This window comes from Lepisosteus platostomus, chromosome 3 (assembly GCF_059453375.1).
Source record: "Lepisosteus platostomus isolate fLepPlt1 chromosome 3, fLepPlt1.hap1, whole genome shotgun sequence".
Classification (NCBI taxonomy): Eukaryota; Metazoa; Chordata; class Actinopteri; order Semionotiformes; family Lepisosteidae; genus Lepisosteus; species Lepisosteus platostomus.
Window position 1 is genome coordinate 32,957,409 of NC_142613.1, and position 23,894 is coordinate 32,981,302.

At 34.9% G+C, this 23,894-nt stretch overlaps 1 protein-coding gene across 26 annotated transcripts in view; it reads left to right on the plus strand.

Moving 5' to 3' along the window:
* eya4 (EYA transcriptional coactivator and phosphatase 4) overlaps positions 1 to 23,894 on the plus strand; it is a 90,544-nt gene that overhangs the window by 19,401 nt on the left and 47,249 nt on the right. For 13 of the 26 annotated variants that reach the window (XM_088625311.1, XM_088625304.1, XM_088625301.1 and 10 more), the window contains exon 3: positions 23,732 to 23,853. In XM_088625311.1, coding sequence (XP_088481437.1) covers positions 23,732 to 23,853 — 122 coding nt within the window. Of the gene's footprint in view, positions 1 to 9,338; positions 9,771 to 11,977; positions 12,226 to 18,906; positions 18,957 to 23,731; positions 23,854 to 23,894 lie in introns of those variants that run through there. The other 13 variants (XM_088625297.1, XM_088625302.1, XM_088625323.1 and 10 more) reach the window with 8 other exon arrangements.

A 23,894-nucleotide genomic window follows, 5' to 3' on the forward strand; every position in this document is an offset into this window, starting at 1 on the left:
AAGATGGCACGCACGTTGACATCTGGGAGCCAATTCATCATTTAATTAAATTATCCTGTAATGAATATCTCCAGTAATGAGATTAATTTTAATTATTAATCAGGCGCTGACACAGGCACAAGACACCATGAATTAATAATGAGGGTTTTGTCTGTTCCATTCTAAGGAAGGACCTCCTTTAATGCAAGAGTGCTTTTTTATATAAAGTTACTTTGGGTTATTGAAGCTATAATCTATGTATCTGAATTGATTTTACTTCAGAATTATTAGAAAAGAAAGAAAAATAAACTCTTAATGCTGTTAGTGCTGCTGTTCATTATTGTGTTCGGATGTAGAGTAAGGCCTGGGTCATATTTCCATCTGTCAGAGAGAGACTCTTTCTTGTTAGCAGAGAACCTCAATGGAATATATGTTACTTTGCCCACAGAAGCCAAGTTGTCATGGAAACAGAGAGCTGAAAAAAATGAAAAGCAGAGTCAAAAACTTAAACTGACGAAAAAGCTATTTTTGTGTCTCTACATGATTTTTGTGAACGTTACATTTGAAAATAATTCAGACAAAATGTAGTATACTGAAATTCTTTTCTCCTTCCTTCCTTTACAACACTTCTTCATACAGCTTGTACAATTACGGATGACTATTATTGCAGGAGTTTATAGGAATTCTCCTCAGATGAAGGCAAGCATAGGTTACACTCCAGACAGGGCTTTTATAGCTATGATCAGATTAGACTAACCAAGGGCAGAGGAGGCCAAATGGTTTACAATTAACAACATATGTTGAGGAATACGTTTCACAGCCAATCTAGAAGAAAAATCCTACATTCGTATCCATCAGTGAACTTTAACTTGTCAACTGAAATAAGTTATGGACCATAAATAGCAAACATGCAGTCATGCTCTCTATAAATGCTGAAAAAAAGTTGGACTGGCAACACATTTTTCAATATCCATTTTCTTTTAGCATAATCCAAACAAGTAAATATATAACTGTTTTTTAGTAAAGTTGTAATTTACTAATCTGTACAAAACTTTCCATTTAGAGCTTTTTATTATATACTGTACCTGTTATGCAGCTCTTCAGACATACTGTATGAATTTGATTATTCATTAACCAGTGAAAAATAATTTTTGAATGATAGGTGCAGATGTCACATAGGCGTGTAACAAAAATTGTGTGCAGGTCCATACGTATTCCTCTAAAGCGAAAGTTAAAATAATTTGTCCATAAGGATATACTGTAGCAAATAAGCTGTGTTGCTGCTTTTCTGTATGACTGTTTTTATAAAGGTAGGCAGCTGTATGAAAAATTGGATCAATGTTGAAAATGTTATTTGCGTCATAGATGCGGTTTTCTGAGAACCAAACACAAAAATCAGACTTTGAAAAGCAATGTTATTTAAGAAGAAAATAAAAAAATACAAAGTGTAAGATATTGGTTTCATGCATTTGTCTTATTCTGTGAATGTAAGTAATTGTTCAAGACATGAAACTCAAAGCGGTGGAGTATTTGGGTTAAGTGTCCTGTCTTTCGCATTCTTCATCTAGATGTTGCTCAGGCACGCATTGGTTTGCGCGAACTTCCTACTACGAAAATAAAAGGGAAATTTTTTGTAAAGAATAATAGTGGGGATAGTTTTACACCACCATAGGCATGTTCAAATGCAGGGGGTGTAACAATGTATTTTACATGAAAGGAAGCAGATTAAATTACCTTGCTGACAACAATTAAAACAAATGATGCTGAAGGCACAGGATGAGGTGGTAAATAGGACTAAGCGATTGCACAAGAACATTCTTGGCAAAAAGTTGGAGGGGTTATGATTGCAGTGAAGCTAAAAATGGGGAAATTACCTGCAAAGCAAAAGAAGGTTATGCCTATAATGATGACTGGATCTAATCACATTTTGTTAGTGTAGGGCTGTCTTTCAAAATGTAATAATTTGAAACTTTTAATATGAATTAAGTTTGCTCTGCAGTGTTTTTAATCATTAAAACTATTAAACATGTACTGATATTATTTAATTTAGTCTTTTCTTTTAAGCTTTCTAATGAAAACTGTCCAAAAAAGTATTTCAATAAAATATTTAATGCTGTGCTTTCCTTTCTTGGCAAATTTGTGCCCATGGTTTACCTTACGAATATTAAGGTTATAAGAAACAGGGATGTACTGTACTCAGCCGTTTGGTCGCTTCATACTCGTCTGGTTGTTGGTAGTTTATTGATACAAGAACTTTATTATGTATGGTATTTGAGTTCACCAACAAATCACAGCCTTATGGAAGTGTATTTCACACTGTATATGTTTCCCAGATTATATTTCCTTTCGTTCCTTGTCAGTCTCTTGATGGAGTGTGTAGAGCACACTCTTAAACAAAACCAAATAGCCTACATTTGCTGCAACCAAAAAGAAAAATAACTGTGGAAATAAAACAAAGACAGAAAGCATTTTGCTTTCATTTGTTTCATCATGCTCATGGTCAGAGTCTGAAGAGGGTTCATATAAAGTGGAACGTTTCCAAACTAAACACCACACATCTAAAACTGGGAATATGATTTTGGCTTCATGGAAGTGAATTCCATTAATGTTTTTGCCTGTATTCCATTAGGCCTCTGGCCTCTGCTTTAAGTCTTGGCCAGTGATGCTGTTTACCTTTGAGAAATTCAATAAGAAAGACGGAGGTTCTGCTGTTAATACTTTTTCAGCCCTAATTGTTTGTTGATTTAGAGACAGTTGTGCCATTCTTCCTGTTTTGCCTTGCACAGTCCTTACAATTCTTGAATTTTTTAATACAACCATTTGACAGAAGGTGTGCAAGTTTTTTTTATATCCCACAAATTAATTCACTTTATTATGGTTCATTTATTTGTCTGATGCTTGCATCCAAAGTGACTTACAGTACATATGTATACATTTATATATGCATACATGAGTACACATTTTTCTGAAACAATTTAAGCAAAGCACCATGCTCAGAATTACAACAGCAGTGCCTCACTTGGGATTGGGTTTTAACCCACAACCTTTCAGTTATGAGGCCAGAATTCCATTACTCCACACTGCTGTATCTAATGAAGTAGGATACTTGGAATACCAATAGTATGTCTGATTTTTAAGTACCATTCTAGCATATTATTGCTATAGCTTTCAACAGACTTCTTACAGAGTATAAATATTTTAATAAAGATTTTCGTAAGGCACTTAGGTTTTTGTACTACTTGGGAAGCTCGTACATCTGTCATCCTCATAGATTTACATGAAAATTTTAAATGAAATTTGATTCCATTAGGAATATTTTTACTTGAAAAGCGGCTTTGCACTTAAAAGGGGGGAGAGACCATTTCAATGAATAGGCTTGCACAGCCTTTTTTTTTTGTCCAGGAACAAAAAAAAAAAAGTTTTCACTGACCTTCTGTACTGCATTTAATGTTTACGAATATCACATTTAAAAAAAGTTCTCAAGTAACATGCAAATTATAACTTTGTTAAAACACCCAGATTCAAGAACATCAGAAGGTATTGTTTAAAAATATAATAGAATTGTTTCTCCTGATTTTTCTTACTTCAGAAAAGCATTTCTGTGCTGTCAATCCAGATCAGAAATCTAGTTGGTATGAAAAAGTGAAAGATTTTCTTCACCATATACATAACTAATTTTATTGAATCTTATTTGCATGATATTAAGATTTGTTCAGTATGCGGGGGGGGGGTCAAAGTATAACACGAGTTTTTACGAAATAGCGAAAGCTGCAGGAATATAGTAATTACCTCACAGAGACACTGCTTTTCTGAGTCTGCGTAGCTAAACTATGGTTCTTAAGCCTAGACAACTGCATGAAGCACCTGTTTTACACGGAAATGAAGGATCTGAAAAAAAACAACAAATTAAAATATAATAGGGGTGTTATCTTCTTTATAAAGGAAGTAATTTGGTTCTCAATGATCCTGTAAGACAAAAATGTGTTTTGCCCATGTTGGTCAATCTTAAATTGAAAAGTTTTTTCCTCTTCTCTTTATTAAATGAATAGAGTGCACAGAAAATATATACTTTGGTATAACCTTGCATTAGAGACATAATATATAAGGAAAGCATTGCTAGCAGTGTAAAGCCACACTGAACATTTTGGTTATTTGACAGATATGTACAGTATGTTTAGTTTTTCAGTATTAATGTACAAACAAAAATGAAGCCCCTCTAATTGTTTATTCTGTTCTTTACCTTTCATATCAGTTGTTTATCAGTAGAGAAAGAAAATATAAACGTTTGAAATTACAGTATCTAAAATATAATGGTCATTATTTTGGGCTGCTGGAATATTTGATTTCAGTACTTTCTTATTAGGTGTTCATTTTAAAGTTAATGTTTCTGGAACAGCACATTTGACTTAAATGTGGTTATAAATAATAAAGTTGTGTGTTCCTAACTTTGGGGAAACCTTAAAAGCATCCTGTATACAAATCTTTAAATTCGTTTTTTTTCTCTTAAAAGTTAATAGAACTAAGTTTTTACTTTGGAAAAATGCCATATATGGAGGTTTTCTTCCGTTTTTCCTGTTTTCAGATGGAAATTGCAAAAGTATGTACAACAAAACCTTGTCAGGGATATAGGTCTTTGGATGGTTTCCATTTCTCTTAAAAAAGCTGAAACAGAGCACTGTAATAATGTAAATTACAGGGTGTTTCAAAGTCACTTAGCCTGACCAGTTCGCATGTACCAGAGGGAAAGTTATTTGCTGTAGAGCTTTAAAACTTGGCAAGAGGAAACAGCAAGGGACAGGGAAGTACTGGAATAGTTGGCATCATACATGAGGGGTTCTACCATTTCATGTCTGTCCACTCGGCTACCTTCTTCTCCTTTATAGCTGCTTCCTGCCAAGTTTCATTGCTCCGTGTCAGACACTTTTTTTTTCTCAGAATAGCTGAGGTAACTTCTGAAGTAAGTACCCAGTATATTTATATGTTACATGCTTTGTTCTAACATGTTTCACAAGAGCAGAGAGCTTTTGCGTATCTCCTCATGTTTTTGCCAACAGATATAAAAAAATCGCTTTTGTACAGGGTTTGTTTGGTTCATTTTCTTTGCTGATTATTTTACTTATCATGTTTTGGTATAAGTGTTCATCCTTTTAGTGTGCATAACCTTTGTTTATGCCTGTTAAGGTAAAATACCAATTTTAATAATTTCAACACTCACGTTCATATGTCTAGATGATGTGTGTTTGTTTTGGTAGGAATGGAACAATAAGATTGGCTGCCAACACAGCTATCATGTTAAGTACTGTACTAAGCTGGGTAACCACTCTTGCAGAGAAGCCCATTGTTTGTGGTGATAAAGAAAGGATAAGTAACACCGTGATACATTCTCAATTTGTTATTGAGGCTTCAAACTCCCTAGTATTTAATGTTTATAATTACATGCAAGTACTCACATAACTCTGTGGTGCAGGCCTTTATATAATATACTGGTCTATATACAAAAATGTCAAAGGTCTTGTGACAGAAGCATAGCAGGGAGAAATCTGTAGTTCAGTTGTTGGGAAGGTTCTTCTTGTTAGGTTGAGCAGTATGTTAAATTAGGTTTGGTTGGGATGATTAAATTGTGTTAATGACTAGGCTGGTACAATAAAGCGATTTCTGAGTTGTTGATGATGATGGTCGTTAGTCCAGCTTTACAGAAACAAATACTGTATTTGGTTATTGTGTTATTTTTTAAAATGTGTTTTACATTTTAAAAAATGAACCTTATACTCTCAGTTGGCATTCCTTGCAGTAAGTTATTTTGAGAGGTCAAAACTGGCTTGCAGTTTCATATAACTCCCATGTAAAGATAATGATCATATTTAAACATTTGGTTGAAAGTAGTTAGGTCATTTCTTTGTCTTTGTTAAGTACTTTTATGAATTAGAATATATTAAAGGGAATCTGTGTGTATCATTGTAGGATGCAGAGTTGTTTTGTACTGAGTGTTTACATACATTATTTCCTTAAATGAAGACCTTTAACATTTCGTAAAAATTTAGCCACTGAGTAGACACATTCAGTGTACAATCTGTTGCAGGTGACCCTAATTAATTTATGTTAAGTCTTAAATTAAACAGCATTGCCTTAAGAGGTCTTGCTCCTTTATATTGTGTTACACTGTGACTAAATTAAAGCTATAGTTTGTGAAGAGGGCCGTCTCATAAATTTATTGAGTCTGCATCATTTTTATGCCCAGGGTGTTTTCTAATTCCTCCCTGGTGCCTTCTCTATTGCTGAGAAAATATTTTGGTGTGGATGTTTATTAATGACCCTTGCAGCCTTCAAGATCCCATCTAATAATAAAGTGCTTGAGTTGTCAAGTGATGCCGTAAATGTCCTAATCTACACTGACAAGGGTTTCTCACCCGAATCATCAATCACATTTTATTAGCATTAATACAGACAGGACACAATTTGTCATTTAAATGGCGCAGTGGTGACAAAAACTGGTGCCGGCTATTTGTTGCAGGTGTAACTTTCACTCAAAGATGGTCTGATTGACACTTAATTGCTCGTACAGAGAAAGAGTGCCATCTTCAGTTCCACTTCTGCCTAAAATTATAACCCACACAGTCTGCTCTTGTCTCAGTCTTGTACTGTTCAACTTAGAGTCCCTCAGAGACCTTGCTTTCAGTTACTTCAGTGCCGGTCAGCTCCCCAGCTGCGGCGTGATACACTTTCCTTCTGCTTTGCTACTATCTTGTGTTTTATAACTGATAAGCAATATAAATGCTTTTTGTCGAAAGAAAATGGCATTACGTTTTGGGGAATGGCCAATGAGAAAATGTTTAGATAGTTTAGATCAATATAGGCTGTGTAACTGAATCACCAGTTACTGCCAGAACGCATGAAGTGCAATGCGAGGAAGAATGTTTCTGGCTATAGTATCTGTTACCGACAAAACTATCCTAAACTTTTTTATCTTTGCATTATATTGAAAGAATGGAATATACAGTATGTATGTATTTCTGAATGATATACGGCCTTAAACATTTGTCTTATAATTGGTTACACTGGAAGGTATTTATAGTATAGCATAGGGTACAGCTGTGGTTGAGATTGTGTTAGTCCACTTAATTTACACATATGAAAGCCTAAGTAAGTTCCTTTAGTATGGCATACGGCAGTGATATCTTTTTTATTTAAAAAAAACATGTTGCAAGAATATCAATTATACCACACTCATATCTATATCTAGTCCATCAGATAAATGCATAATTCTGTTTTCATGCAGGGTTATACCAATTATTGCATTCTATTTTTTTCATTTACTCTGTTGCGTTATAATAGACTAATTTAATTCTGAATTTGTTTCACTCTTTGAAGGACATCAAAGCACAAGTTGCTTTTATGAAAGTCAATTTCATGGTGAGTTCAAATGTGGTAACAAAGTTCATTCTAATTATGTAATCTCTTCTGCAAGCTTAGTTGACTGCTGCAGTGCTTGTGTCTTTGGGAAGCTCTCTTTTTTTGAACATGTAAAGGCTGTGATCTCTGTGTAATTTGCCAGCTGTGTGTTGTTTTATAATTAAACTTGTTATCTTACATCTTGATTACATTCATAAGTGCTGTTTTCACATTTCTCTGCCATGTTGCAGTTACTAAACAAAAACAGCTTGTACAGTTCTGTTTAATTTCTGTCAGTTAATTTCTGTATGTATTGCTGCCTCTTACTTTTAAGACCACAGATGATCACCACATGTTTCATTTGTGTTTTTAATTAAAGTGCTAGATTAACAACAGTCTCACAGGTTAATTGCATGAGGTTCATACTGCACACTCAAAACAGAAAAAGAAAATAATGCATTCATTACATTTTAAAAATATTTAAAATAATTTTGGTTGTAAATTTTCATTCATACTGAAAGAAGGAAAGAATTGCTTATACTGTATACCTTGTATCCCCATAGTATAAATTGAGGGTTACTGTATGTTTGTGCAGTCTTCTAACCTGTAAGAGCAACTTGCTTAATGTCATTCTTCTGGAAATGGAACTACTTGATCATTTCGGGAAGCTGTCCTGCGCACAGTGAATTCAAATGTATCATTTCCATAGCTTTACTCATGAAACTTTTCAAGCCACAGAGAATTTTCTTTAAGAATGTCCTCAGTCAATTGCCAAAATTATGAATATTTTCAACATCTTTTTTAGAGATTTTTAAAAGCTAAGGAAGAAACAACGACAGTTTGCTATTCAGGTTTCTGTAACTGACTAGGCCTGTAATCTATAGTCTAGAAGGCAGCTCTGCATCTCAGAAGATTGAGTCATTTTTGCAGTTGTGCACATTTTCAATTTAATTTAGTTGAGACCAAGAAAAAAAGAGAATATAATGGTAGACTTATTTATGTAACTTCATTATTTATTTCTAAACAATTATATTGTTTTTATATTCACAATCCTGGGTCATACAAAGTGGATAAATGGTGTTATAAGATTTGTTTCTTTTCTTTTATTTGGTTTCATTGTTTTACTTAAGTAATTTTAATGTTAATCTCACCATTTTAAGAATTATTGTTTCACAACAGATGTAAACTGTCATTTTAATCCTAAAAAAGGGATTAAGATAATTGTTTTAGAAAACCACTATTTCTACCAAACATAAAGGAAAGGAGAAACAACTTTCTTTTGTAAGATTATCGTCATTTCTCATAATTTCAGAAAGCTTTTTTCGTTTTTGCTCCCAAACAGGATCTTTGTTTTCACATCTCTTCTTTTTTAGGGGTTTATTCCCAGCTGAGTGGAGTCTTGTTATAGGAAAAAAAAGTGGGCTCGAGGGGTTTCAGTCCCTGGATCGTAATGGTTTGTTTAGTTTAGCCTTGATTGAACAAGCCTCGCCAGAATATTGTGTTTCGCATATACTAAAGTACTGTATATCAAAACACATGCTTAGGTGGTACAACCTGCATTTTATTTTCTATATTATATGTTATCTGGAGGATTATTTTTGTTCCTTTTATTGAGTTCTGTATGTTTTGTCATTTAAGCTAAATAAGCTATAATAAAATAAAGCTTTATTTGTTTTCTCGAACTAGACTGTTCACACCTGTTTTTTATGAAAAATGAGTTGTATTTTAAGTGCATTATAGCTGCACTCGTCCACAAGAAATAAAAGAAAGGTGACCAGAAAATCTCCCCAGGATGATCCTATTGCACGGAGCTTTGAGTAACTCTTGGATTTCAGAGCATTGTGGTGAATTCTCAGTTCTTAGTGGGCTCGCACATGCGTCAGCCAGTGACAGCAGGCTAGCTGGAGCTGGGGAGGAGGAGGAGAAGGAGGAGGCTCGACTAAAAGAGCCCTGGGATAAATGCGACACATTAGATACCCACTGAAAGACAGGAGCTGTTGACGGGGTGACCTCTGAATGCAAGTCATCTTGCTATAAACAGAAAGGTGTGGAAAGCCATTGGTCCGAGTGGAACTTGTTTACTAACCTCCCCTCCTGGTTTACTTAAATAAACTTTCATGAGCTGGAAGTGCTTCTGCTGGGGCTGTTGTAGCGGGTGCTGCTGCCGCCGCCGCCGCCGCCACCGGACGCTGTGACAGTTGCGAACAGAGAGAAGGGTTTGAGCGCTACCTGACGCCGAGCAAAACACGGGCCGAGGAAAGAGGCTAGGCTTGTGGCACGCTTCAAAAATCAACTTGGAGGACTTCTAGCACTTTTTGTAGCTGCTGCATATCCCTTCAGAAAATACAAACTCTGTTTAAAGGATATTTGCTTTTCTGCCACTACATGCTGGAACAGTAAAGGTGAGGTGGTGTTTTTTTTATTACTGAATTTACTGATAAAGCCCTTCTTGTATAAAGCAGGGAACTTAGGTAAGTTTTTTTGTTTGACTGGAAAGGAAGAACACAATATTGTTTTGTTTGCTGTGGTGGTGAAAAGTCTGGAGATCTATAATTTCCTATTTTTTGAGATAGCTGTTTTGTGGCTTTAACGGCATTTAAAAGCAGGATAATATTTCTAGGTAGCATTGTTTTCAGTGATATAGCAAAGGTTTGTCCTAGTGGTTCACTGTGAATTTATAGTGAGTTTCATTATTATATAATTTGTTAATGTGTAATCCAATGTATATATTTGATGGCAATTGGTTGTTTGCTAATTGATTAATTTTATTTACTGTATTACAAATCGTGCCGTAATGCTAGTGTCAGTTAATGTTGATGTTCAGAGATGCATTCTGTAGAAGAAAAGAAAAAATAGTGAAAATGATATTAAAGGGGCAATCATTTTCAAGAACCACAAATGGCAAAAAATAAAAAGAACCTGACTTTAGTCCCTAAAAACTCAACAGAGGCATCTTCCGTGTAAACTAAGTCTTATAGTAAGAAAAATATTAATTTAATTCATAATAGTCCTGTTGTTATACATTACTCTACTATTTTCATGTCTGCTTTTGAAATTTCTTAATTAAGAATTCTTCTTTGCAGTATCTTACCTTTGCACAAAAACACTTAGCAAACACAAATTAACACAAATGAACGCAAAAACATTGCTAATGAATAAATGCATGTGAAGAATACTTATAAGTCAAAACCATTATTTATTCCATTGTCCACTATATGTGACTTCATCATCGAGGATTTAAATGTGAATTTTTTTAATTATTATTGAAAATTCTATCCAATAGGTGCCAACTTTAATTGAACAACAGCTTAATAAGCATCTATTACCAGCTTGTTTTTCAATAAATAAATATTTCTCACTATGTTATTAAACTTTATAGACATTAAGCTCTTAAATCTATTTTATTAAAAATAATAAAATAGAGTAGAGTAATTTATGTAATTAACTTTTAAAATACAGTAAAGTTTCACATCCTTTCATGTCACATTAATAAAAATACATTTTTTAGTTCAATAATCTCTGATACATGTGGACATCTGGTACAGTCAGAGGTAAAGGGAGACTTTTAACAGACACTGGAATATATTTTTGGTGAGTTTACCAGTGGCACAATGGCAGCTAAACATATTAAGCGTATTGCTGTAGTTCAAGGCACTTGTATAAGTCGGCTTGGGTATGGACTTGCTAAATGTCTGTTTGACAGAAGCCAATAGAGATACTGTTGTAAAAACCGTATGTCTTTAAACAGAATTCGGGGTATACAGCATTACATAATTCAAAGGGTAATTTCACTATCCTTGCCTCTCTAGATGTGAAGGTGGAAAACATGCTGACTATGGCAAGAATCTGCATTGTTTTAGGTGCTCGAGCTAGTGTGAAAAATGATTACCCTTAACGAGAGTCTGTTACGTTTCTGTGTCCTGTCTGTTGTCTAAAAGGTCAGGTTTTAGGCTTTTCTTTCTCACAGCTAAATTCAGTACTTTTTCCTTTTACTCATCCATTCATACATTGGGTGTTTCCTCGTATTATTTCTAACACGTATAAATAAAAAAAATATAAATGGCTGGTTATATAAGTATAAAAATAATAATCAATGTGAAGTTAAATGATACCTGAATAGGTAGATGAATCAATATTTATAAATCATATTGCTTTATTTATTGTTTTTTTGGCTCTGACAGTTCTTTAATAAGAGACTGGTGTTTAATATTTTATTTTACAATAAAAAGAACTGTTGTTATTTTAGAATAAATTAATTAATTCAATTAATCCTAGTCACTTATTGCAGATGTACATTTTTACAGGGCTCTTCTTTAGTGTCCGGGTAAGTTGCTAAAAGTAGCAAAATATTAAGAGCTTTTTTATTTCAGTTTCTAAATTCACAATCTGCAGTACAAACTTCAAAGCTGTGCAGCTGGAATTTGACTGATACAATTTCTGACAAACTAAACAGCTTTTAAATTTTGTACTTAACCAGATCTGCATTACATCATTGCTGAAATTTAAGGAAGCAAAATGTTTTATGTTGTGCAATAAACTGTGACGCTGTGCCTTCGGTGCGTATATGCTGTACTGCTGGCTGAGCAGCTAGCAGACTGTTCCACTTGAGCTGCTACGCAGCTATAGGACGCTGTAGTCTGTCGTCCAATGTGCAGTTTATTAAAGTGTAACTCTAGCCTTACACTTTGCTATAGGGAAATGATACTGGGATGTCTGTTGAGAAGGCACTGCAGCTGCCTGTGAAATAATGGGGAAGCCAGAATGACTTCATATCAGAGTGCTGAGTGGGATTTGATCAATTGTATGCACTTCAAGGAAGAATGGAGTCAGATAATAATGGAAGGAGGATTCTGTGTGGTATGTCATTTGTGTATGTCATTTACTTTCAGTTAAGCACCTTGTTTTTTTTTTCCGTGTAAGGCAACTGTTTAATTAAATTTGATTGTATGTTCCTTCAGATTTGTATTCCTTTATTACCTAATTTTATACATTTGTTTTTCAAAGTTGATCAAGTAGTGAGAATTTGTGCTTCAGACTATAACAATTATAAATGTGTTTTACACACTTAAGAATGTGTTATTATAATTATGCAGAATCAAAGTTAAATAAAGTTATATAGTTATAAATTATGATGTTCACTTCAAATCCATCTGAAGTTCTAATAATCACTCTATGAATTCTATAAAGAATGCTTAATAATATTTTAATCATATAAAACATGTTGTATTAGCCAAATTCTGTTAAAAAGTAATAACAGATCTGTAATGCATTATACACAAAAGAACTTTAAACAATTAAATAAATATTAAAGAACCTACTGTATATTCAAAACAGTTAATTGCCTAGACAGGAATAAATGTCTTACGCCTCAGGCATTTATTCTTGATTTGAAACTAGGGTACTCAATGTACAATACAAATATTTCCATCTAATAGTTTTATATTGTTTATTTAACTTTTCGTTTGAAAAAGAACACTACACTTAACAGCAGTAGTCAAACGCCTAATTGCAGCTAGTCTCCTGTGAATAAAAACTAAACTGAAGATGTAGAACAGCTTAATGAAAAGCCCAACTACTTTGATTGGCCTGTTTTTGTATTTTGAAATAACAGAAGTACAGAACTCCCAGATAATACCATTAAATACATCAGGTTTTACCTATTATCAGCATTCATGTGTGTTACATTTATCTTTTTAATCACGTTTTGTTTTAAAAAAATCCTTCTTCAAATGTGTGCATAGATACTTTGGTTTCCTTTTTTTAGCTGTCAGTGCTACTGAATGCAAGCAGCTCTTATTCAAGCATTTAGAAAGCTGAGTGACAGCTTGTTTAACAGTAAATCAGATACTAATCTGTGCCTCTGGCAAAAAATATAAAGAACTGGATTAGAAGAATAGTGGAGCACTGGGTACAAGGATGACCGCTGGGTTTTGCAGGTCAAAGTTAATGGAGCCGCCTTCTTAACCTTGTGGCCAGAACATTCCAGGAGCTCTCCTGTGATGGGACAGGGGGGCTCGCACGCCCGATATCAGAGGAAGGAAATCTGGAGCTCACTTAAACTTCAGGGCCTGAGGATGATGTTACACCGAGATAGCCAGGCTCCATAAAAATCTTCTGTCCTTATGAGAGGAGCCCTGGTGATGTGCAGAAGTGATTTTTTAAATTAAAGCCATTATGTTGACAACTACTTCAGTTACTATATTCATTTTAAAACTGTCGCCTTAAATAAAACGGTATCAACAAATTTAATTTAACCGAGTAATTTACCATCATTATTATAGTTTGTATCTTGAGGTCTTTCATTTTCTTTATGTTATCTCTCGTTGATCATACACAGTGAAGTGAAACTGAAATGTGCTTCAAGCACCGCTCGTCTTTGTTTCACATGATAGCTGTTACAAACTGATAACTTGTACTGTATATCTTTGTCTAGTTCTTTTCTCCTAAAAATCCAGTCATACTGAAGAAGAAATTAAACAATATCCTTGGCTGCATGTTTTCATTTTTAGGCATCGTTTTTTATTGTTTACTTAAAGTTTAAGAGCTCTTTCTTATTACGACTTGTTGAATTTAGGCAACAGCAAAGATTTAGCGATGAAAATATTGCAAGTGGCAGGTCATAGACGTTCACTGGCAGTGCAGTTTAAATGGTTTTGAAATTGTGAGATTTAATCTTATCAAATTTATTTTGCTTTTAACATGTCCTGACAAAGATTTCAGAAATATACCCTTGCTGTGACAGCCTTGTATGTTTTCTTTTCCTCCAGACTATAACAGAAGTCGTAGGGGTTTCGCTGATTTCGTTCTGAGACTGAGAGAGCGAACAGGGTCTGCGCACGAGGGAAAGAGTTAAACAAGATCAAAGAGATGTGTTTGACAATTCGTACGGCTGTATCTTGTTGAGACAGACTTGTGAGGGATTCTAAAGCCTGCACTGATAATGATATAAGTGACAAGCTTGTAAAATTTCAAAAAAGCATGAAACACCTACATAAAAGTACTGTTTGTAATTTGAGCTTTAGCGGGGCATCATGTGACCCACGCCCTGACACTTTAACAGTTAAGTACTGCTTCTGATGTGGTCCCAGTAGGGCGATTGTAATCAAAAACACAACTGCACAAAGAGGCGAAAAATCACTTTCAAACCAGCCATCCCTCTTTAAACTCCATATTGCACTGCACATTTTTGTAGCTTTCTGTGTAGACGCTGGCTGGTTAAAGCCATGCACACAAGGATTATTTTGAAGAGCGTGTTTAAGATTTGTATTTACAGCAAAGACGCCGCTAGTAAACATTCTGGAACTCATAAACTGAGCTGTAAAGTTTCACTGAATTGTTCTAACAATGACTGCTGTTTTCATCATGTGAATTTGAAACCCCAAAGATACAAAAGACACCAACCGTATACCATTATGCCTCTGCCAGACTCAAAATTGCAGAGGTAATCCTGCTGGAAACAATTTGCAGATCACTCTGCCTGAATTTACACACTACCAAGAGCACACTATATATTTAATTAGAAAACACCCTATGATTCAACTATTGTTATATTCAGATAGATTTTTTTCCAACATCAAAAATAGTTTAACATGTAAAAATCATTGATGTTAAAAGACTATTTCACCAGGTATTTTTTCTGCCTTTCAGAGTGGGCTGTGATTGTATTCTTTATTTTGGAGAAAACATAAGCTGCTTTTCTAATTTCTCAAGTAAATAAAGACCGCTGTACCACATTGGAATGTGGTGGTTTAATCGTATGTTGATTGAAAATGCAGTACACGTGTTCAACGCGAAAAGGGTTTGTTTGCGTAGCTATTACACACCAGCTGCGTAAATTTTCAAACCTGTTGAAGATTTACTGTTATAATTAGGTGCTCAAAAATAGAGCAGGAATTTTAATAAGTACCTGCTGTCACCCCTCAGCATATGGTTAATCAAATGCTCTGCCTGAAAGCCGTTGCCTGGCGCAGAGCAAGAACACGGGACAGATGTACAGTTTGTGTGGGGGGTAAAGTTCTTTAAGGGCCATGTGCAGGAGCAGTTTTGATACAGGGATGGCCAAAAGGTTTAAATGATCTTTATGATTCACCATTTTAATATACTTTTCATGGGGGGGAAACAAACAAACAAACATGAGACACCAGACACAATGTTTTTTTGCAACCAGTGCAGAAGACACAACACAACACAACAATCGAGTCAAAAGTAAGGTAAAACTGAGTGAATCATTTTGTTTTCTTATTTGAGTTTGGTAGATTAACAAGCTAATCTTGGATTTTTGGGATGAGAAAAATAATATTTGATGTGCAGTAGTGTATAAGTCTGCTGCAGAGGGATACTATGTGCTTAAGAGGATTTTACAAGGCTTTCTGGGAGCTTCAGTTTTTCTTTCTTAATGCTTTTCTTCATTCTGTATAAGAGAATGCCAGGTATTTTTCTGGTACTGTAACCACATGAAAAAAGGCTGTGTATTGATGCAGCAACACTGAAAGAACCAGAATTAAATGTCGATGATATAGGTTCTCATTGTCTCAGCTCAGTGAGTGCACTTAACCCGGTGTGTAAGCTGATCTAGGCCTTCACAAGCTCAGTGGTTTTTGACCTGGCTGTGCAAGGCTACCAATCCTGTGTGGGAACCCACAAGGATCACCACAGTGCCCTTCATGGTTCCACTGGTAGATGTGGCAAAATTGGTTGGGTTTGTTTTGCCTAGCTGGGATACTGCATCCACTGCTGAGAAATTGCCAAGTGAGGCAATTGGCAGAGATTAACTACTGTATTTGTTGTTGTTTTTTATTCTGCAGCTAGACAGCAGTTAATTGTTCTTGTAGAATAAAAATATCTGCTGCTACACTGTGATAAATTATTCTTAACCCTTCCATGTGAGCCTTTGCAGCAGTGGTGGGAAATAAGAGGTTGGTTGTGTAAATGATTTTACAGTATTTAATGGATTTCATACAACAGTAACAGTGTTAATACAGGTCTCAAAGGAAGATGCATTTATTTTCAAATTTGAATTTGCTGGAGTTATATTGTAATATGTACAGTAAATTCGAACTGCTGGAAAATGCATTTTTTGTATCGCACACTTTTAGTTCAAAACTTATGAAAATGAAATCTTTTCTGCCTCTCTCTATAAATTTTCCTGTGGTTTTTCAGTCTTCTGTGGTTTTAAAATGGGTTATATATAATGTGAGCGCACATATTTCTTCTGCTTTCTTCAAATTTGGCACAGAAAACAAGTGTTTCGATTGTTTTTGAAATAACCAACTCTGATTTTCAAGCTTTAGGCGATGGAAAGAATACAACTATGTGTGCACCAATCAGTATAGAAAATTAGACCTCCTGTAACAGTGATCCCTCTGAACTGTTTCTGGCACTGAAAATGATGGCCTCACCATAAGAATAGGAAGTTATCACTAGGGGCGCCTTGCTCTGCTGAGGTTTGCTTGTACAGCATACAGTACAGTACATGCATAACACTAAAAATGTGTTTTAAATTAGAAGCAAAAAGTTAAACATCTGCCCCCCCCTCCCCAAATAGTCATATGAAGATTTTAATATTTATACACACAAATAAGGAAAGGACTTTGGATTGTAGATATCGGTCTTATTCCATCCAAAGGCTGAAATCAGTAAAACTTGTAATCATCAAAATAAGGCACTTTGAAACAGCTGATGTGAATTTAAAACCCAGCTGTAACAAACTCCCTACAAAGCAGGAGTGAACCCCTGCCTGTCACTGCTGGTGTGATGGAAAGACTATGAGATGTTTTTTGTTTTGTTTTTATTAAGCAGTGATGTAATGTGGTTTCTGTAGGGTATTCCTTGATGGAGGGCCCTCTGTAATAATGCCAACAGACGAGGACCTTAAAACTGCCACAGTTAAAGTACGTTAATCAAGATGATGACAGAGTAAGCTTAAAGAAAGTAGTATCACTTCACATCTGCTTGGACGTGGACTTTTAGTCACATTATGCCCATCTGTGGAAAGCATATCCAGTTAATAGTAAGAATAACATCCTCATTCTGTTTGTGCTGTCCAATTAATTATGACATTTAGTTGTCTGAAACTGCACAAGCATACCTCTGCATATTGGTGGACAGAGAAGGCGTATTGATTTTTTTTTTAAGAGGTCTGGTTAACTAAAGTACAAGTAACTTTAACTGTATCCAAAATCACACTTAAACTCTGCAAAATGCCACCTGTTTGTAGGTGGTGTTGAAGGCTATTTTACTTTACTTTTCTTAATTTTTACCTTGCATATGCAGTATGGGGCCTGATGATCCTATAGCTGTTCAAGCAAAGACTTGACCGAGGATCCCTTAAAACAAGAAGGGCTCAGTTGTGCTGCCAGAGGTCGGGAGAGATAATTTGGAAAAAAGTTGAAGATGGCATGTGATTTGCATCTTATTTCCTTGCTAGTTTTCAATCCTTCTAAATGTCAGGAAATGAGTGCAGAGCAAAACAAAAATCTTAGTTTGAGTAAGGTGAGCAATACTATAAAAAGAGATGAACCGGTGTTAGAACACGGTATAGAGTATTATTTCTTATCATTCCCACATTTATTATGGCCTTGTAATTTGACTCAAGCAAAATTAGATTAAAACAGAGTTCAGACAGAATAAACAGTGTAGCGAATACCAAATGCCACAGATCATAAGAACATGTACGGTATTTCTTAAACACAATAATTGTTGAGAGGACTTGTTAGTCTGCATTACTTTGAGTTTCATCAGTGCTCAGTCTCTTTATAACCCTGTAATCTTGGTTGAAGCGAAGATTAATTAATTAAACCTAGACTTGGTTTAATTTTGTTTTCAATCCTAACATTGTCTCAGTACAGATTCAAAACATGACCTTGTACTGTAGGTGGGTTGTGTAGCAGCAGTATTGATATTTGTTTATTAAAAAGCAGTAAAAGTAGATACTTAACATTTAATCATGTTAATGAGTACAAAGAGACAAGGTTGTTAATTATGTGAACTGCTATCCCTTTTGTGTTTTTGGTCTCTGAGGTGCAGTAGCGTCATGTGACAAATGATTTTCTAGGGAAATTGCTTTTTGTCACAAGACATATTTCAGGTCATTTACCAGCTTTCTTTAATGTTTTCAGCTTAGAAAGAGCTGGTACCACGTCCCAAAGCCTCCTTATTTCACAGACTTAAAGGAGGAAATGGAGGCTGTAGAAATATGGGTTCATAAATGTACTTTTTTGAATGGAGAACAGCAGCTTCTAGGGCCCAGCTCTTTGGTGTCTTTGTTCTTTTTCCCATGCTGATAGAGCCAGAGTATTTTACATGCTAATGGGTCTGTGGAAGTGCATTTGGCTGCTGTTCATGGAGGCAATAATGGAAGGTACTGTTCAGTGAGTTCACACTGCTACTGCAAAGTATTGGGAAGTGTTTTATAAAGATCATGGCATGTCGAACTGGATACATATGAAGTACTGCACGAGTGGTGTGTCTGGACTCGGCTAGAAGAAGTCATTTTCAATATTTTTTGTTTTCTTTTGTTGTTTTTTTTCCCCATCACAGGTAAAGAAAACGCACAACGAATCACATGTTTCAGAGCCTTCCAATACCAGGTAACTAATATTGTCATACTACATTGGCATGCAAACAGAATAAATGAAGGGGCATTCTGTTGTGAAGCCCCTAGCAAAAAGAGGAAATTCATAATTTTCATTTATTATTTTAGTTGCTGCTTATTGGCCGAATTCCAGCAAAAACAGCTATGAAAGTAATTATAGCCTCCCGAGATGTCTGTATGTGGCTTCCAACCTGTATTTAGACTCCAGTTTTTGTTATTGTTTTACTTTGTAATTTGGCTTAAGAACCTTTATTGGACAAATTGTTTTATATATATATATCTAGCCCCTTCTGTTTATCAACTTACTCTCAAATATGCTAAAAAGGAGAATATTTCTATGGTGGTTTTGTAAACCATTGACATTTTAATAAGAAATCACCCATTTCAATTTATAATGTCTATGACAATGTGCATCCATTGGGCATGTACCTTTATGCCCATTATAACCGCATTCTTATTTCTGAAAACGTTTAATTTCTTAATTGTAGTACTATGCAGAAAATGGGAGCCTAACAGTTTACTGAAACTGGGTGCTGAAGCATTTGTAAGCATTTTTGCAATTAAGTAAGTGTCTCCTCTGGCTTGAGTTTTTTGTTTAATATCCTTTGTTTATTCAGTAGGTTCTCATGTGTTGCTTTTGGATTCCAGTGCATTATAATAAATGTGGATGGAATGAGTTTTGTACAGTGGGAACTTTGTCAGGAGAATTCTTGGAGTGCCATTTATGTATCAGCAAATTCTTTGTCTTGCTTCGCCCTCTTTCCTCTTTAGGGAAACATTTAGGTTGTAGATGTGACGGGTAAGTTTGTTGAGGCAGAGATAACTAACCTCTGTCATATGGAATATTAAATACTCCCTGCGCACGCACACAATTTCCTAATAAAGAAAGAAGCAAGTAACACTAAGTTTTAATATATACTAGCCATGACAGACTGCTGTAACAGATTGTTAATCTAAAAATAAAACATAACAGAATACAATCAAAGCCAAATTTAGTATTTTTTAATCTGTTCATAAAACTGAACTAGAGAATTATTAAAATACAAAGCTGTTTTACTGCCTTGCATATTTTTACAGATTTACATATTTAATGAGGGTGATAAGATATTGAATATAAGTATATAGCATGCTACAGAATTGTATAGATAAATTTATCTGTTTTCCATCGATGCTAGCTGGAGTCTTATTTACTATATGTCAATGCTAAATCTGGCAGTCGTGAACAAAAGTAGATTTTTATTTCTAATGACATTTCTGATGACTTTCGTAAGTCATATGAAAGTAGCCATATCACCCTGTAACTCACAACTAGCAACCCACTGAAGCTAAGCAGGTGTGAGCCTGGTCAGTACCTGGATGGGAGACTTCCTGGAAAAAACTAAGGTTGCTGCTGGAAGAGGTCTTATGAGTCCAACAGGGGGTGCTCACCCTGTGGTCTGTGTGGGACCTAATGCTCCAGTATAGTGACTGTATACTGTAAAAAGGTGCTGTCCTTTGGATGAGGCATAAATTCGAGGTCCTGACTCTCCGTGGTCATTAAAAATCACAGGGTGTTTCTTGAAAAGAGTAGGGGTGTAACCCCGGTGTTTTGGCCAAATTTCCCATTGGCCCTTACTACTCATTGCCTCCTAATAATCCCCATCTGTGAATTGGCTTCATTACTCTGTTCTCCTCTACACTGATAGCTGATGTGTGGTGAGTGTTCTGGCACACTATGGCTGCCGTAGCATTATCCAGGTGGCGCTACACCCATTACCTGTAAAGTGCTTTGAATGGAGTGTCCAGAAAAGTGCTATATAAGTATTAGCAATTATTATTAGTTATAAAATTATAAAATGCTATTCCAGTATCGCTGGGTTCCCTCTACCGTTTTGTTCTGTCAGATTCAGGTTTTCATTCTTTACAAGGAATATACTGTTAGTGCCGCAGTCATGATCAAGTTATTCAACAAGCATAACATCCAAAATGTCTGCATTTGGAAGAAAATCATAAGTCATAAAGGAAGATTCCGTTCTGTATTTTATATTTTCAGATATATCTTATTTTTCAAGCAATTCAATTGAAAAACAAAAACTTACAAAAATCATGATTCCAGCTTTAAAATATCCTTATATACGCCAATCTAAAAATCAGTAGTTTTGTTCAAATCCATAGAACGTGAACTAAATGTAAACCAAGGTGTGATTGGAATACCAGATTATACCAATCTGGAATACCAGATTATGAATATACAAAAGTTTTTCAAGTGCAAATTCTTACTGTCTTCTCAGCCAATAATTACCTCATTTTCACTTAAATTACATCCTGATATCATTATAATCCTGATAATTTGGTAGAAATAAAATTTAAGGGATAATTTTCCAGTTAGTAAACATGTTAAACTTAAACGAGTTTTTTTTATATTTATCACCTGTAATTCTTTGGAAAAAATACAATTGAAATTGAAAAAAGGAACCTTGGAGATGAACCTGTTTCATTTCCTGGTGTGGAAGCTAGATATTGCTGAAATCCTTTCTGGGGAATACATAGCTTTCATTTGCCAAAATATTTTGCATACTACTGTAAAATTGTAATAAACGTTGTGGTCCATCCAGTGAACGTACGTCTTCATTTTTTTAATTTGGGACAATGTCATATATTAATAATACAATTAATTTAGACATGTTGAACTTTGTGAAATAGCTTATATAATCAATATTTTATAATCATAATAAACATGTATTAGTTTCTCATAAAAATGTTTTCTCAAAAATATTAATAGTCTGTGTTCTCCAAACCTTTGTATCGGTTTACATCCCTCATTTAATATTCTTGCACATTCATTAAAAATGGGAAGTACAATTTCTGAAGGAATTAAAATTTTGTTTAGATTGTACACCTCTTATTTTATTTTCTAATTTATTATTGTCACCGCCATGCACTTTTACTGTACCTTGGAACAGAATTTAGAAAGATTTAACTTTTTACTCTCCAATACTTTTACTTATACTTGCCTTTTCTACCTGCATGTGAACTGAAGTCAGCGGTCTAGATGCTATCAGTTTGTTAATTCATAATCAACGGCCTTTATATCTATCTGGTTTAAACTGACATCTGACACAGCTGTGATCTACAGGCCTTTGCTTTAAGTTTTGTTTGATCTGTCAACCCCTTCACCAGTAAGACTGCCATTCAAGCACGTCGCATCAGAAGAGCCAGCTAGAAGCTTCGAAGTGTGACCTCTACTTCTTTTTCTGTAAATGTAATAATGGAGTAAGAACCAGAAAAAAGGCTTTGCAGCACAAAGAGCATTGTCTCGTTGTCTAGACAGAACAGATTAAGTTACCTCACACTGATAAGAACTGTTACCATCTGACACTCTCGTACGGTGGTTGTAGTTCATTTGCGTGTTTATAAATTATTTGTACTCCAACCTTCTGCTACATTTTTCAAAAAATTAAAGTTGATAAGCAAGGTCTCTGGAAACATTCTCCACAAGTTGAGATCTTCATGAAGTTAAACTTTTTTCATTGTCAAAAAAGAATGGAAAGTGGCTGTATTACACCAACATGTTATACTGTATTGCTGCAACATTAATATGCATAGTTCTCAAATGTATCAACACGTGATTATAGCTTGATTCATGTGTGCGTCTCACATTTTGTTATTGATAAACAGAAAATGTATCCACATTTTTATAATGTATAAAGTTTTCATCACACGGTTAAAAAAATAATATAAGATTGTTATAAGATTTTTTTGGAAAAATAGCATTGAATGAAAAACATATGTTCCATTAATCCTAAATGTCTACATTTCTGTGATCAGCTGCTGTTCCCTCACATGTTGAACAAGAGGTTAATAATTTTTTGTCTTGATTTTAATAGACATTCTGTAACCTAAATTATCCTGTTGATTTGAGAAGCTGGCTTCACCGTGACCTTGTCTATGTCTTTGTAAATTTCCATTTTTTTTATTCTCAGATTTAAACATATTTTTTAATTAAACAATTCTGGGAACAATTGTATTTAAATACACATTAGAGTGATATGTCTGAGAGTTACAAAAGTATCATTGGTCAGACTTTAACTATAGACAAACAAAGGAAAGCAGCTCTTCCATCCATCCATTTTCTAACCCCTTCATCCAGTTCAGGGTTAGGAGCTGGAGCCTATCCCAGCAAGCAACAGGTGCAAGGCAGGATACACCCTTGCAAGGAAGCCAGTCCATCACAGGGCACACAGAGACATAGACACCAGGGCCAGTTTTCTCTGAGCCAATTAATGTACCAGTATATCTTTAGACTGTGAGAGGAAACAACAGCAATCCCAACCACTGTGTCATTTAACTGCCCAGGAAAGCAGCCTTAGTTTTTATAGAAATGATCACATATTGATAATGAATTTATAAAATTTTAAAATATTTGCAACAAATGTACAGTAGTGTATTAATTTACTTTATGCATAATATAAATTGGAAATTTACATTTTCTTTACACTATTGTAGTGTAAACACAGCAAAAATGAAACTGTAATCTATATTAATTTATATACAGTAGGTTTGCTGGAAATAGTGTTTTAGTGGATAGGGGATTTCATTTATAGAAAGCAGCTCAAAGCTCTTATTGAAACAGAGTTTGTGAAGCCTGGAAAATGCAAGTGAGCAGATACTGTAGCTGCTCTTGCTTTATGGCAAGTCTACAGTAAGCATGCATGTGCTATGCCTTAAAACTTTATCTTAAAAGTATATGTGTATGGAATGCTGAAGGTTGACCTAGGTTTTGTCTTTCAGGTCTATGGAAATGCAGGACTTAGCCAGTCCTCATAATCGAGTAGGCAGCAGTGACACTCCTGGCTCCAAACTGGACAAGTCGAACCTCAGTAATTCTTCAGTTACATCCAATGGAACGGGAGGTAAGAAAGTCATTGTTGTTTTTTATATGTGCGTAATTATC